The 17,240-nt window shown below is 40.8% G+C and overlaps 2 protein-coding genes across 6 annotated transcripts in view; both read left to right on the forward strand.

Moving 5' to 3' along the window:
- The window catches only part of TMTC4 (transmembrane O-mannosyltransferase targeting cadherins 4), a 53,941-nt gene extending 41,572 nt beyond the window's left edge, over positions 1-12,369 (forward strand). Inside the window, exons 15-18 of the mRNA XM_083820643.1 lie at positions 358-472; positions 957-1,069; positions 6,843-6,912; positions 7,432-12,369. Coding sequence (XP_083676769.1) covers positions 358-472; positions 957-1,069; positions 6,843-6,912; positions 7,432-7,583 — 450 coding nt within the window. The 3' untranslated portion in view covers positions 7,584-12,369. The remainder of the gene's footprint in view (positions 1-357; positions 473-956; positions 1,070-6,842; positions 6,913-7,431) is intronic.
- A 149-nt stretch (positions 12,370-12,518) lies between these two features.
- GGACT (gamma-glutamylamine cyclotransferase) overlaps positions 12,519-17,240 on the forward strand; it is a 28,629-nt gene continuing 23,907 nt past the window's right edge. Inside the window, exon 1 of one of the 5 annotated variants that reach the window (XM_083820692.1) lies at positions 12,519-12,637. The gene's annotated coding sequence lies outside the window, so the exon portion shown is untranslated. Of the gene's footprint in view, positions 12,638-12,790; positions 12,852-17,240 lie in introns of those variants that run through there. The other 4 variants (XM_083820686.1, XM_083820685.1, XM_083820690.1 and 1 more) reach the window with 4 other exon arrangements.

Below are 17,240 nucleotides of genomic sequence, written 5' to 3' on the forward strand. Positions count from 1 at the left end.
GTAGAACTATGCAAAAAAAAAAAAATCATTTTAGATTCATGGAAATACTTACAGTAAATATTTACTTATTCTCTTGTGTAGATTTCTAAATTGCATGCAAATTTTCCTCCCCACCTTATTGGTGCATATGTATCTGACTGGGTTCCAGAGAAAAAACAACGTAAAAGTGAAAAGTTAGTACATACCAGTCTATCTTCCATGCTACTCTAGTATTCTTTTTACATTTCTTATTTTTATCTGTAAGAACAAGTTTTACTAGAACAGAAAGAGAAAGATTAATAATCTTTGTGCCTTTAGTCCATAACTGGGAAGTAAAGTAAATCAGAGTGAAATTACTGGAGTTTTCTTTCTTTTTAGTATGCAGATTTGAATCGCCATATAGATGCACTGAATGCATGGAGGAACGCTACAGTTCTGAAACCAGAGCATAGTTTGGCTTGGAACAATATGATTATATTACTTGATAACACAGGTATAAACCCATTGGAATATTTTGATGACTAATTCAGTGTCTTTCAAAACTCAGTTTTATCTGTATTTATCTAAAAGAAGTTCTTATTTGGCTACCAAGACACTCTCCATAAAAATCAGAATGCTTTCTAACTCAGTGGTTTTAAAGCATCACTTGAAGTCCAGCCCATCAATTGCAGCTCTGATCCTCGTTTGAAATGACATCATTTTGCAAGCATGTTTGTATTAGAGACCAAACTTCAGAACTCTTGAATCTCTTACTTTTGTTCTTCTGAAAGTGTTACTTGTTGAAAATAAAGTGGAGGTTTTCTGTTGTCTTATTCCGTAGGCCTTTATATTTGTTTGTGTCAGAGATACCTGGTTTTTCTTTAAAAACACGTGAAGTAATCTGCCCTTCATATACAATGTGTGTGCTTGCAGCATGAAAAGTAACTAGTAAAGCTGTGTTAAGATGCCTTCTCTTTTTCCACTACATGGGCTCCCAGGCAATCTAGCTCAAGCAGAAGCAGTTGGAAGAGAGGCCCTGGAGTTAATACCTAATGATCATTCCCTTATGTTTTCTTTAGCAAATGTACTGGGGAAATCACAAAAATATAAGGTAGGTAATTAGAGCTCTCTGTTTTTTTTTCTTGTGGTGGTGGTTTTTTTACCATATATACTGTGTATAAACTGTGTATTTCTGTAGAAACTGTTTGAGGAAGTCATTGCGGGCTTGTGACTTCATCAGGATTCAGTGCTCATTTCTGTCACAGAATTGTTGTGTGACTCTGGCCTAAATTCATCTCACCTTATTTTAGATGGGTTTTTTGGAACATTGCTGCCCTAAACTATGTCAATGGTCATTGAAGAGAAGTAGGCTCTTAAGCACGCTAGAGGGCGGTTAGGGTCTTATATTGGTTCACTGGTTCTCTCCAGAGAGAACTTCCTCTGATTTAAAGGCCGTGGTTCAGGGTCCAAAATTAGATGTGATATGTTAGTTCTTGTGTTCCTTCTATGTAAGGAAGCAAGGTTTACCGTTACCCAATGTGAATTTTAGCCTCTTTACCTCAGAAGCTATCTAAAATGAAGATATCACAGACTCTAATCCCAGGTTGAGGATGGGATACCTAAGTAACCACAGAATATTATGGTAAGCTCATACATTGAGCAATGTATTGAATATTGTTCAATGTATTGAACATTGAGTATAGTTGGCCAGCTAGCGAGTAGTACTTCAGTATTAACTACTTATATTTAAAAGTAGTAAATGTAATGCAATTGAGGCCAGATAAATATTTTCCAGAAGGAATTGTATGAATATTCAGAGAATAAATCATACATAGTTAATATTTTTCGTTATTTTAATTGACTCCATAGTTACTGATGTATGCATGCGATAGGGAGAAATAAATAATGAAGTTTTTTGTATTCCTCAGAAAAACATCATTTACTGAACTATGACTACTGGGGGGAATTTGATGGCTTTTTCATATGTTGTAATGTTAGCAGTGCTGAATGAACATGCTCAGTGTAAAAGTAAGATTTTTTGATATTAGACTTCATAGACTTGATAGAATTGATCTGTTTTTTTCCACCAATTACTATGTCCACTAAAATTTCCAGTCATGTCCAAATGTGGAGTGATGACCTGTCCACATGTCAGAGGCCCTGGCAGGCCTAACACCTGCTTTGGTTTGTGTTGGTGATGCTGTTACACAGGACATTGCATTTTCTCTAGACTGTCGCTTTCATTTTTTGTACACTCTATTACTAGTCTCTTTCCACCTGAAGCTGTTATAAAATATATTTTTAGGTTACATTAACAAAGTTCCAGAAGGATACAAATTAACATCCAGAATGTATAAGGATAACATTATGGAGGAGTTAATTGCTAGTATTATTTTGATGAGTCATGAGTGTGGAAGAATAGAGTATTGTACAGTTATGTAGCAAGAATAATATGCAGCCTGACAGAATAAAGAATGTTTATAACGAAGTAAGTAGTTAAGAAATAAGTGGAAAACTAGCTAGGAAACTTTCTCCAGGTATAGGAAAACCAAGGCTGGCACAGTGGATTTAAAAAATAAAAAAGCAGGTAGTGCTTTTGATGGCAGGTTCTGAGAGGTCATTACGCTGCATGGGAATGCATTGGAGACAGTGGAAATGATGGTGGGAGAAAATGAAGCTTTCAAGTCAGCATCCTGAATAAAGCAAAAGGCGCAGTGGAGCCCAGGGAAGAAAGGAGGGAGCCACTGACCGTTTTAATAGTTCAACAGGGAGTAGTAGGTTTGTGTAGAGCAAAATATAACTTATCTAGTAACTTGAAATTGATGGGTTATAATAGGGAGAGCAAACTAAGGGCATTGGAAAGTGCACTTAGAAAAGGTGATGATAGCAGTAGCTGTATTTTGCATAGACTGGAAAGTAGAGATACAAGGTTGTTTGTGTTCTATTGTGGTTTTTTTTTGTTTTTTAAGTGGGAGAACATAAAATTAAGATAAAAAGAATGGGAGAATAAGATTTCTTGTCTACCCCTCGACATGTAAAAACAGAGAAAAGTGGATGGCTCTTTAAGGTTTTTTATTGTGTTTGCGAGGGGAGGGGAAGATGGGATAGGAGGCTGTCAAGGTGATGGAGGTGATTTGCAGAGGGCTGCCTGGCTGTGTCTGTTGTGTTGCATAACCTCAGGCATTTCATTTATTAGGTTCCTTGTTATGTGTCTGTATAAAAGTTGATACTACATTGGCTCTGTTGCCATAAAGTAAGATTTGTTTTGGGTTTTGTTGTGTTTTTTTGTGTTTTGGTTTTGTTTTTTGTACTTCTTACTTAAAAAGGCACCGAATTGAAAAGATTTTACTATTATGAAAGAGTTCCTTCAAATAAGTAGATAATATTCTTCAGTCTCAAATGCTCTTTTCAGTAGAAGATGGATTTTCTGAGACCAAAAAAAATCCCCCAACCCATTAAGATTTCTGTTTGTATCTATTCATGAATGATTTATTGCTTCAGAAACAAAAGCACATAAAGGATGAGCTGTTTTGGTGTTTTGCTTTTTTTTTTTAATTAACATCTGTTATATCAAGTTTGATTTCTCATTTAAGTACTTGTTGCACTGGACAGAGAATCAAGCCATCTTTAGTTCTTTGAAAATATGTATGCTGTATTTTTGTTATGTATACATCTATGCTTTTTTTCTGTAAGAAGTACAACAAATCGGAAACATTCAGCATTTTTTCTATTTGAAATAAAGCCAGACAAAAATTTTGTGCTGTGGCCTTGGCAGCAGATGGAATGCAGTGTGCTTTCCCAAAGCCTTTGCTATACACAGTGTGCAAGTTTCTTGACAACACTTGATTTAAAGCTTTGGCAAGACAGAGTAATTTGAAATATCACCGGATGTACTGGAATGTATATTTACTCCATATATCTGCAATAATGTGAATGTGATGCACCTTAAATAGCCTTTAATCAGACAGTATGCTTCTACAAGCAAAGCGGTGGCAGTAAGAGTGTTTCCGGTATTTGGTTGGAGATATGTACAGTAATGAGAGTCAGTCAAATCTGAGCATGTATTTTATTATATTTTCTGGGAATGCACTGCACATGTTGTCCCATCATACATCAGCAGTGAAAGGGTGAGTCTGTACACTAGCTGCTTCTCCTCTGGGTAGGTGACAGCATTCGGGCATAAAAGGGAAGTAATTGGACAGCACAGCTTTCGGTCTGTTGTTAACCTGCCCAGTAAGGAAAGCAGAAGTTTGCTTACTAGATTAAAATACTAGAAACTGCAGTGGAAAAATTACAAGTTGTAGGGATTCTGATTACTGCATGGTTTCAAGTGCCGTTCTGCTGTTGATTTTTAGGTTTGGTCGGGTGTATATAAAGAGGTTATCTTGCAATACCACAAGGCTTGCCATATGTCTGAATCTCAGGATGCTTCTCAGGTGACTCAGTTAGAATCACAGAATAATTTTGACTGGAAAGGGACATCCACAGGTCATCTAGTCCAATCCCTTACCAAGCTAAGCACCAGGACACACAAGGGGACACCCAGCTTGAAAGCAGCTCTGCAGAAAAGCACAGGAGGTCCTGGTGGACATGAAACTGAGCATGAGCCAGCAGTGTGTCCTTGCAGCAAAGAAGGCTAAGGGTGGTCAGGGCTGCATTAGGCAAAATATTGCCAGGAAGTCAAGGGAGGGGATCCTTCCCTTCTACGCAGCACTGGTGAGGTGACACCTGAGGACTGTGTTCAGTTCTGGTCTCTCTGGTGGTACAAGAGAGACAAGGACATAGTGGAGAGAGTCCAAAATGGGCCATGAAGATGAGTAAGGGACTGAAGTACCTCTTGTTTGAGGAAAGGCTGAGAGCGCTGGGACTGCTTAGCCTGGAGAAGAGAGAGCTCAGAGGGAATTTTCTCAATATCTATAAATACCTGAAGGGTGGGTGCAAAGAAGGAGCCAAGCTGTCTTTGTTGGTGCCCAGTGACAAGACAAGAGGCAACGGATGCAAACTGGAACAGAGGAGATGCCTTCTGAACATCAGGCAGCACCTCTGTGCTGTGCAGGTGATGGAGCACTGGCTCAGGTTGCCAAGAGAGGCTGTGGGGTCTCCTCCTTGGAGACCTTCAAAAGCCACTTGGACATGGCCCTGGGCAGCCTGCTCTGGGTGGCCCAGCTGGAGCAGGAGGGTGGGACCAGATGGCCTCCACAGGTGCCTTCCAGCCTCAGCCACCCTGTGATTCCTGCCAGTCCATTTGTCCATCCTATCTAGGTCTGAATGGTAGCCTTCTCCTCCAGTGTACTGACCAGTCCTTCTAATTAGGGGCTGTCTGTAAAGTTCCTGATAGCGCATTCAGTCTCGTCACCCAAATCATTAATGAAGTGTTTAAACACAATGGATCTCAAATAGCCCAGTTCATCTAGGTACATTAATAGTCAGGGTATGAGAATGATAAAGCTGATGATGATCTGAAGGAAAAGCAAAGCCAAAACTTGTACTATAGAATCATATGCTGCATAAATTTATGGACATCTGGTTCCCTTGTTGTCCTTCTACAGAAAATTATGTCCTACAAAAGGATTTGTTGAGAACCTGAGGTCTTTTGTAATTTCTTTGACTTTACAAAACAAAGGCACTTTCTGCATCAGCCTTTCTTGGCTTGAGAGTGACAGCCTTAGCTGTGCTCTGGAATGCTTTGAAAGGAGCATGAACTTTGGGTTTGAATTTGGACATATGGGGAAGCTGTAAAGTCACTCAAAGTTGAGTCACTGAATCTTGATAGCAGAAACTTCTCACCTGTGGAGCCCTTATGGAGACTTATGTCACAGTTCTCAGAAGAACACAGCAGAATCAAAAATTTGGCTGATAGGTTTTCTTTTTTAGCAGAGCCTGTGTGGTGCTGTGTAGTTTTAAATAGCAAAGGAAAGGCCATTTCCCCAGGGTTGCTGTTCTCAAATACCTTGGACATTAAGTATGTGCATTAGGACAGGTAATTTTATCTCCAGGTAGTTTGACCTGAAACTAAATGAGCAACTTTCTCTAAAACACAGCATAACCCAGGATCCATGTGAAATTGTTTTTCTAAAGTATCTATTATTGTATGCAAGTGAGTAAATATGGTCCATTTGGATTGGGGGGTATCTCTCTAAACTTATACAGCAAATACGCTCTGGAACAAAAGTGTCTATGTCAGCAGCTAGTTTGGTAAAATAAAAATGTCAAATTAGGGAATTAACTTACTATTAAGTTGTTCTTCTGAATATTTGGTGAGAGTTTAGCTTTTCCTAACTACTCAGACATCAACAGTCCTAAGAGCACACGCACTGAAGCTGGGAATATGGAAAAGGTTGCTTGTGAGAAATGTGAGGAACAGTTTAGTTGGTTTTTATTTTTAAAAAGCAGTGCTATTTTTCATTGAGAACCGTGTTGAAACATCTGTTTGAAAGGTTTTTACTGGAAAGCTCCTGCCTGAAATGGTAAAAATCGTTAAAGGGAAAGGTGTCTAAAAGTAGTTTTCTCAGACAATATATTATGCTGGTTTTGATTGAATAAATAGGTAAAACTTCAGCAGGTAATGTTTGAAAATATTATGACGGGGGGGGGGGGAGTTAAGCTGCTTTATAAACTTTACTTGTGCTTCACTTTTAGCTCTCAGCTAAAATAATGTGAGCCAGTGAAATCTTGGTACGTACTTGTACCATTGTCACTGCTCTCTGGAGGCTATAGCCACCTAACTACAGGATCCTGCAGGCTTAGATTATACATACTGTGGCATCATAAAGATGTGGCATAGTTTGGGGTTTCTTTCAGTTACAGTTTTGTATACATTTTGCATTATTTTATATACTGCAAGAGTAGACTGTCCTGATGACTTCTTGTTCTAAATTATTCAGGAATCTGAAGCTTTGTTCCTCAAGGCCATTAAAGCCAATCCAAATGCTGCCAGTTATCACGGTAATTTGGGTAAGAGCTTTCCTACATCTTATCAGCTGTATTGTTTGCTTGCTTCATATTTGTTGTGTTTTAAAAGAAAAGGCAAACTTTTGAGCCTTCTTCCTGCTGGGCAGATTCCTATTTTACTTCCTAGAAAAACTGCCAACCAGGGAAGAACAGGGCACTAAACCAGAAAAGCCGTCACACGATGTGACAGATCAAGAGTGCTGCACAATCCAGCCCAGAGGTAGCTGCACTTCAGTGGCTGCAAATTGGTTCATTTATGCTACGCTTGTAACCTGCAATGAGCTCACCAGATAAGAGCTGCCATTTATGGCTACAGTGTAATTCATTCCTTCATCATTCCCATGCCAGTTCTGCTCCCAGGCTTTGCTCCTGCATTTGGCAACAGAACAAGCAGCTACTGTGCCACCAGCCAGTGAGAGACCCTCACTGGAAACAAATGCCTTAATGTTGTTTTCCAAGTGATTGGCAAGACTGTGCATTATTCAACAATATTGCTAACGAAATTCTTCACTGACATTCCAGCTGTGCTTTATCATCGCTGGGGAAATCTTGACTTAGCAAAGAAGCACTATGAAGTCTCTCTGAAGCTTGATCCTATGGCACCCGGGACCAAGGAAAACTACAACCTCTTAAGAAGAAAATTGGAGCAATTGCAAAAGAAAAGCGGTGCCTGATGTTTCTTTTCAGGTTGTCCGTGCATGCTGTTTACTGTTAATGTTACATGGTTACTTTTGACCATGTAAAGGATTCAGTCATTGTTTCTCAAAAATAACACCACCACCAGCAATGCACATTTGAATGTCCAATTATGCCCTCCTACAGATTCTAACATTTCAGCTGGAGTTTGGAGGATCTTTTTATTTTCTCCTGAACTGCTTTTAAAGTCCATTAGGACACTTTTATAGGTATACGAAAGCGATGGATGGATTCACAGCTGTGAATAAATAGCAATATTTGCTTTCACTTGCAATTTGATATCTTCATCAGACTTTTTAGTAGCAGGATGAATATCAGAAGGCAGTTCTATTTCTGAAAGTGTTTCTGGAAAAAAGTGCAATTTCCTGTTTAAACCCTGATCTTTCCAAGTATGAAGAGTATCTGTCCACTTCAGTTTTATTACTGCTTTCTTCCGCCAGTCCTGCAGAGACAGTGGAAGAATGGATTCTCTCCAGCACATCAGTTTGCTCTTGTAATTTGAGTTACGCCCTTGTTCTTGTTTCTGGCTCCACCATTTGAAGTGTAGGATTTGTACAGGTGTAAATGAGTATTGTAAAAGGTTTGTCAGCCAGTATACTGCTGAGGTATGCTTGAGTGAAGAAAGTACTCCTACATTTAAGGCAAAGATTTTAGCAAGCAGCAAAGGGGAGAGAACGAAGTTTAAAATGACAGAGGGGTAAGCTAGAGTTTCTGTTCTTGCAGGCCAGCCTCATCTAGCATAAACAGCTTGGGCCACAAATCAGCTCTCACAGCCAGTCAGTGGTCTAAACACAGAATAGCATCTACAGGAGCTAATTCCTGTGGCTTTAGGCACTGCAGTGCTTTCTGGTTAAGGACATAACTTTTGGCTCCTACATTGTTGGTAAATAAAGAGAGAATTTCTGTGAAAAAGTAACTGGGCAAACAACCTGACCGTGGCTATTGAGGTATGAACTGGAAGGAAATCTGATTCCATTTTTGTCTCCCATGGCTCATGAGCTTACGAAAGAGACAAATAAGCATAGCTGTTAATGTGTAAACTGATCACGTTGATGCCGGATGATTCAGAGGTGGTACCCATTGATACAGTGTCACTTTTCAAAATGTGCTATGATTTAATATGTTTAAACTCTGGCTGTCCGAAATTGTTTGTCTTGTGCCAGTATTTACATTCCTGCTTCAGGAAATCATCACATGTCTATTTTGTTTGTTTTCTTGTTTGCTTGTTGTATTTAAGATTGGAAGATTGCTATCAGATGTGAAAATTATGGAATTTAGCATCTCTTTTCGCATTCCTTTGTTCTTTATTTTTTCCCCCTCATAGGAAGACATTGATCAATGCAGTGTTTGCAGCTTTCCTAATGAGTCCAATGATTATGTTATAGGAGATTGTGGAATGTTTCTCATACACAACTCATCTATGTGTGGAACCACTTAAAATGTTGAGGGAATGCCTGCCATAGGACAATATGTTGCGTGACCTTGCCATCTGACTACCCTATCCTACATCTGTGTCTTGAACCTATAATAGGCTAATTTTGGATTTGTTTGGAAATGACAGTTGCTTCAAGAACCAAGTGTGTCTACAGAGCACAATACAATACTGCAGAACTATCCAAGCATCCTCTGACAAAGCTCGTTTGGTAAAGTAGTGCAGCTACTTTAATGTAATATTCTTTCCAGACTAACTATAAATCAAGACAGGCTCTGGCAATGCAATACTGTCCACAAATTTGGCTTTGAGTGAATGAATATGCCTGCATTGCACATACCCAAATCGTATGTTGTCATACTAATTTTAGTTGAGGTACCAGAGGCATACATTTGTATTTGTGCAGCGTTCTGCTAATGTGCCCTATCTCTCAGCAGGGCTAATTGGTTCATGTAGGGCCCCAAGTTGATGCATTGTATCCACTTCTGGTTTCCTGACAGAAGTTTCAGAAAGCAGTTTCTGAATGTCTTTATAGGATATAAACATGCTTTTTGGTAAGTATCCTTACTGGTCCAGCAGAACACTGCACCAGTGTGGCTAGTCATCTTCTGATAACCAGTATAGTTCAGTCAGTACCAACTTTTGTACCCAAAATGTGCTGAAATAAATACACTGTTCAGTACAAACAGCACACTTTTAAGGCCTGGTATGCATCAGATATAGAGAACACGTAACTACTTTAGTCATGAGGTATTAAAGGGCTGGGATCTGGCTGGATGTGCTAGTTAATAACAGAAAATAGATGTTTAATATAATCAGGTCTTTTCTGTATATTTGGAATATGACATATTGAGTTTAAATTATTATTCTCATCATGAAGTTCATATGTATATTTGTGCCTGTTGGCTGCCAGATTAGATTTACAGAAATCCAGTAGATCAATATTATGTATGGGGTATGAATTCTCTCTAGCTCATTACAAACCAAAGTTGTTGCAGAAATTCCTCTGTGGGAATCAGTTTGTCCTCCTACTCATGAGTCTTAAATGGAAGTGATACGTCAACAAGCCAAATACCTTGTTGGCATTTGAAAATGGTGTTTACTCTTCAATAGAGACAATGTGATTTATTCTCAATTGGTTTTTGGGCACCTATTGTGTTACTGTGGGGGGTGGGGGTATTTGTTTTATATCATTTTTAGTGCTATAGAAATTCATTGTAATTACTTGTATGATGGTAATAAGGATACACATATGATTGTGCATAATTTTGACGGATAAATTGGGTTCAAAAGAAGCAACAAACAACTGCGTTTTCCATTAAAAATTCCTTAAGACTTTCAGAACGCTGAATCCTAAGAATGCTAAGGGCTTTTTACTTTATCTTCAGAATTATTTTGAGTGTGCAAGTAATACAGTGAGCTTTATTGAAATGTTTATATTATCATCCTTTTCTTGTTTTCTTATACCTCATAACTGACTCCTGGAATAGTGCAAACCAGGCACCCTGGATAAAAAAAAAAAAGATATAGAAAAGTGTCTGATTCTGTAGTAAAATCAAGAAACATGGATACTTTTTTTCCCCAAAGCTTGCTTGTTCAAATACAGTTCCGAAGAGAGAAATACAGAATGATTCAATTCGCATAATGGAGTCAGAAAAATGTTCACACTGATTGCTATAGACGACAGCCTCTTTTCACCAAAAACTTCCAAGAGAGTTCCCTTACTGTATGTTTCTCTCATGTTTAGAACAATGTCATGTACATGAAGTTTCCTGTTGTTTAATTTCATACTTAAGACTTAGAGATGTGGATTGTGTGTGTATGAGCACTCAGAAATAAAAATCTTTTGTTTGTTAAAAATATTGGGCCTATTAATTGGAAACAGATTCCTCCATATTTTAGACATCTGCATCTGAGCTATTCATCCCAGTTTTTCTGTATTGTCAATGGGAATAAAACAGGTAATCTGAAATACGATTCATCTCCTAAAGAAAAAGATGTGAGGCATCCTGTGCTTGAAGCAGCCATTCCTCTTCACTAACTTCAAAGGGCAACTAAGATGATCAGCTCACATATCTGAAGAAAATCTCACTGCTGCTTTCAGATGAATTGATCTGGGCCCCCATACCTTTCCTACAGGCCATCCTTCGCACCAAGAATATTAATAGACTGGCATTGAGGCAAAGTGGTAGGTACTTGCCTTGAGAGTCGGAGCTATAGTAGTAAGATGAGGGAATGGGATAAGACAAATGAGGAGGGGTTTGGGTTCTGCAGACAGTTAAATTTATGAGACCGATAAATAAAGCATCTCATTGGCAGAGATTTGACATTGTTAACATTTGGGTCTAGTTCTACATATCATTAGCTTGTCTGGAATTACAATAAATGGTAAGAACTTCTTGTTAAATTGACTTTTTTGCTGTGGTTCATTGTTTTAGAAGCAATCTAAAGCAACTGCAACTTTGCAAAGATGAGATTTTTGTCTTAAATTGAAGTTGCTATTTCAAGCTATAGCTATTAGAATGTCAAATGTGATGGTGTAGCCCATATCTGTTCTGATAAGGTTTTGTTCGTTTTACTTTAAATATCTTTATTTGGTGGTTCCTCCATGTATTCTTCATTTCATTGAGCACAGGTACATTTACATACCTATCATTACATGTAGATAGTTACATGAATCTTGACTTGGACCTTTCATTGAAGTGCTTCTTTTCACAGTTTGTGGTAAGTCTCTACCAACTGTGTGTTTGAAGGCGTGCTGAACCCAACAGACTGCAATTTGCTAGAAACAACAGTGAGGTCACAACTCAACCTCTGATGTAAAAGCAGAGGTGGTGAGACTTCGGGTTTTGTCATGTACCGCCACCGTAAGCTGCAGGTACTGCCAGTAATAGCTGCTTTACACCGTGTGCTGGGCTCCACAATAAGGTGAAGTGTTTTTATGTACCACTAATGGATAAACACAGCAATTTAGGTCCTTTGCTTTGAGGAAAAAGGACTGTCCACCCCCTGTGAAGAAGCAGATGTGTCCAGCCGCATGGACTGTAGAGCATCGGAGGAGAGGTTATCTTTGTATTAGAGAGCTGCACCATGGTATGGGGCATGGGTGTTCAGTCTGTGATGGTCTTTTTTTGTAAGTATTTCTGTTAGGGAAAAAAAAAGTCCCTGTAGATGTTGAAATCGTTAGCAGGTCAACTCAGGGCAAGTTTTTAATGTTATGTGGTGTGGGGTTGCCAATGGTTTGTTCCAACTTCGTTTCAGTGGAACAAGAAGCAAATACATCTGTAACGGGGCCATGTAATAAATCTAAATTTTACTGTCTTTTTAATTGATTTAAATTGTGATAACGATGCTTGTGTTTCAACTGGGGGGGGGGGGGGGTGTTGATTCGGGGTCCTGCCGCAGGCCAGGAACAAACTCTCACTTCCTCATTTTCCCCCAGGCCTGCCGAGCACGGCCGGGGGCCGCCCCCTTCCCTTCCCCGCCCCGGCGGCCGCCCCGCCCCGCCGCCTATCCCCCGGGACCGGCCGCGGGCCGCCCACACGGGACGCGGCCGCGGGCGGAAGCGGAGGCGCCGTGAGGCGAGGGCAGCGCTGGCGGGTGGGTGCCGGGGGGCGGGGCGGGGGGGGGGCGCGTGACGCGGCCGTTAGCGGCCGTTGCCCCGCGCCCGCAGCAGCCAATCAGCTGGCGGGGAGGGGAGGGCGGCTGGGCCGTTGGGCGGGGGCTGAGGGACGCTGTGGCGCTGGGCTCAGTGTAGCCTGACAGGGCGCTCGGCTCCCTGAGGGGCGTTTCGGGGCGCCGGGCGCTGGGTTTGGTAAGCCGCCCGTGCCTTCTGGGGTCTAGGGAAGCGGACTGGCCGCAAAACGATGCCTGAATGTGAGGGAGAACAAAAAGAGAAAGCTGCTTAGGTGTAGAAAGTGAAGAGAAGCTTCCAAATCTCCTTACAAGTTAACGCTTCAGAGCGTTAATGGCTTCGCCTGCATTGCGTGGACTGCATAATCTTACTTTTTTTAATCTTGGCTAACCTCCTGAGTATTTCATTTCACTGAACTTAATTTCTTATGCTCTTCTGCATCCCTTTACATTCTAGAGAGTTGTAAACCTTCTGCTTCCAACTTCAGGTTTATTTAGCTGTGTCTGTGTTAACTTCAGGCAATTAACTTCCTCATTTTTGGCTTTGGGGCTTTCTAATTTTCTAGTGCTGTAACTTTTGCTGGCCTTCGAGAATATGAAGGCAGCAACTTGTATAGAGCTTAACTTGTGGAGACGCAACTAGGAATATCTATACAACCCAGTTTCATGTCAGAGCACGTGAAGAGTGGACCCATATTTTTTGCTTTCTAGGTTAGAGTTCAAGCACGCAGTCAACCTGCAGAAGCAATTTCCTGACAATTAAAATTGTTCACAGCGTGACATAGGCCATTAAGAAAGGCTTCAAGTTCAGTGTATCTGAATGGGCTTATTTCTAACTTTTTCTCCTCTCCTTAAGCAATGCCTTAAGAACCTAGACTGTCTTTAAACCCTATGTATCCTCAGCCAGCACTAATCTCCTCCTCTCTCCCTGTATGTGAGGTCCAAGTTATGTGAAAACAAATGTGTCTTGTTAGCCAAGCGTATTACAGCATTCTGTTGCCATCAATAAATAAAAGTTAGGCAGAACAAATGCCTCAAAAGCTGAATTGTCAAGGGTGCTTATGTGTTAAAGAAATTAACTTCCAATACAGTGCTTATGTCTGAGAATCTGCACGCTATTGCTGATGAATATTAAGGAGTTCATGTCTGTGATACAGGAGCTTCATTTTGCTTCGATTCTTGTTGCCTGTTAGCTCCTCACTTTCCAAGTTTCTGTGATGTTCTCTGTCATCTTTGCAAACAAGTTTCTTTGATTCTTTTCAAGAGTTTAAGGCTATGGGGATATCGAACAAAGCTTTGGTCGGTTGCAGAAGAGAATGTGTCACGTCAATATCTGTCGTGTTGTTTGATCCTTACAATTTTTCATTCAGTGCCTTTTTTGTATGTGTGGTCAGATTCAGGGTAGAAATGTTGCTTTGAGTACTTCATTTCCTGCAATATCTGCTTTTTATCCTTTAGGAAGGATCATCATGTCAGTTCATGGTTTCCTTAGCTGATTTCCAACTTGGAAGGCTAGGTGCCTCCGGAGAGTACAGAGCACAAACCAGGTCTGTTTTCGCACCAGACATCCTGCTGTCTCTCCCACCCACTGTTTTGCTGAACGCAGCCTCTTCGCTGGAAAAGTGGTGTCTGGCGTTGGCATTAGTCCTGCTCTGAGCAGGAGGCTGGGCTTGGTGACCTTCAAAGCTTCCTTCCAACCAACGTTCCTCTGATCCTGCCTATATGTTTTCATGACTCCCATGATAGTTAGCAACCTAACTGTCTATTTCAAAAGATTTTATTTCTCAAAGGGACTTGCATCTGCTGATGTAACCATATTTTTTTCCTCTTCTGCTGTTTGTATGGTTGTGTTTGTTGTTCTTAGGGAACTGCAGGGAAGTGGGAGATTAGATGACTGCCTGATCTCTGTCTTGAATTTGTGAGTGTAGGTACAAGTACAAAGGTGCAGTCAGGAGGGTGTACTGGAGTGAAATAAGGGAACAATAAATTTATTTTATGATATTAGGAATATGTTGTGGCATTCACCTTCTGGTACTAGCTCTGGTACGCTTTTGCTCACTGATGGATTACCCAAAATATTTGTCTGTGTAACCATAAACAGCATTGTTTGTAGCAAAAAATATCATTTCACCATAGTTTGGATGTCATCCCTTTTTTGGAGCAGTGTACTTTTTTTTCCTTCTAACTCATGTCCTGTTATATGTTTCTCGTGCTCGAGAAGAATATGCTCCTTGAGCTTAAATCTGGTCAAATACTTTCATAACTCTCATGGTGTAGGTAGAATTGAATCTGAAGCTTCCTTGACACTTTAAGTGACATGAACTGCTTGAGCAGAGAACGCTTGCCATGATAAGATGCATTTTTTATATGAACAGATTCTATCTTTTTTGCATCTTGTAAAGTGTATTTTTCTCGTGATTCTGACAAAGAGGATGAGTATTAGAAAGATAATTAAACGAGGGACAGGATGAATGTATGAATGTAATGTTATTGAGTTTGCAGATGTAATACCTTCTTCATTCTCTGTCTCTTGTGCGCTTAATAGCTTTTTTCCTTCAGGAACAGAACGATTAAAGCAGTAGTAAATTAGTGTCCTTAAATCAAGTCTGTAGCTATTTAGAATTCTGTTCTTTTTCACGCCAAAAGTTTAATTATGTTTTATGGACCATGTCAAAAAATGGCTCTCTCTTCCTCACTTCCAAACACCAGGTAATGCTAAAGAAGGACAGATTTTACCGAGGCAATATAACGTTCTATTGATTTACCATTACGGTGTTTTTCAAGAATGCCTTTTACATTAAGATTTTGGCCGTTTTCATTTCCCTGAGTTTGTCAGCTGTTTGCTTTTAACATCTCAAGAAAAGCACGCCAAATATCATTGTCACTTCTGATTTCTCTGTCTCACTCTCTCTGGAATTACCCGCACAACCGCTTTTTCCTGCAGCGGTTCGACTGTAATTGCTGGTGACCTTTACTAACAGCTGAAGTTACCCTTGTATTACTGCCTTTCTGACAGCAGTTCTTGGCCACGTGGAATCGTATTTTCTCATCCCTTCCCTAAAGCATTGCCTTTCCCGCTGTTACCTGTGTGCTTCCACTGTAACTAGAAGGGACATCGTGCCACGCGCACCACCCTTCAGCTGTGGGAGGCTTTCTGCATTAGCACAGTGTTGCAATTCTAAATGTATGTGTCATCAATTAATACCTGAGTAATTGCAAGTCTCTCATCTTTCCCTCCACTCGTCTTGTTTGGCCTGATAAGAGCCCCACGACTTTTTGTCATAGTATAAATAAGGCTGAAAGGGACCTCAAGAATCTCTAGTCCAACCTCCTGTTCAAAGCAGGGTCCCCAGTGTGGGTGTGCCAGGCTGTTCAGGGCTTCATCTGATGTGTCTTGAAAACCTGCAGGGATGGAGACTGCACAGCCTCTCTGGGCAGCTTGCTGCAGTGCTTGTCTGACTTCATCATGAAATCCTTTTCCTTGAATCACGCCAGGGCCTGTCTTGTTCCAGTCTGTGCCTGTTGTTTTTCAAACCCACCGTAACCTCCTGAAAGGTGTGGGAAGGCTGCTGCTAGGTCATCCTGGAGTCATCTCTTTTCCAAGAGATGAACACGCCCAGTTCCCTGAGCATCTCTTTACAAGGCAGTGCTCACGCCCCACCTGTCTTGGTGGCTGTCCCCTGAACTCACAGCAGTTTATCGGTACCTCCCTTGTGCTGGAGGGCACAAAAGTGGATGCGGTACTGCAGACATGGTCTAGTGAGTGTCAAGTAAAGGGAGAAAATCACTTGTGCTTGCTGCCTTTCTTGCTTCTATAGTCCAGTGAGGTGTACTCATGAGTCGTAAGGCAGGGAAGATAAGGTACCATCACTGGCATGCCAGAGGAAGCATGGATCCCAGCCAGCATCACCCGGGCTGACACACTGCACTTCCAGCCAAGTTCTGGCTCCCCAGCGACAGTCAGGGTTTTGGATTTACTGATAGTAAGGAGGGAGACATCAACGTTCACTTCTCATCACCACTTTAAAACTCTCACTGCCTGTGTTTTCCATGAGTCTCAAGAATGCCTGTTGGCATTATGGTACTTTCTGGTAACACTATCAAGGGCAGTTCGAATAGTGTTTCGGCATGATATAAAAGCCGTCTCTTTTCTACTGAACATTTGTTTCTGATCTAGCCTCAGTCTTCTACGATTCTTCTCTTGGATCTCTCTATACCGTGGGTATCCACCTGTAGCTCCACTGTGGCGGTCTGCATCACGGGGACTGCTTCTCTTTCATATCTAGTGTAGTACGGCACTTGTTACATTTTGCCTTCTGGTAGGCAGACCCGTTTGTACAGCACTTGAATTATATATCCAGGGTTCATTGTTTCCACTGACACGCAGTACAGGTAAGCACTGTGTGCTTGTATCTCGCCAGCACCTCCTCCTTCAAAATGGATCGTGGTGGTGTGTAGAGAATATGTCACTACTTCTGATTTGCAAGGTGGTTTCAATCTGATCAGGTTTTGCCTCCCCCGTTTCAGGAGCTGAAATATTTTTGGTGCAGGCTTAATTTGATGTGCTGAG

The sequence above is a fragment of the Anser anser genome (genome assembly GCF_964211835.1).
Source record: "Anser anser genome assembly, chromosome: 1".
In the NCBI taxonomy this organism is placed as follows: Eukaryota; Metazoa; Chordata; class Aves; order Anseriformes; family Anatidae; genus Anser; species Anser anser.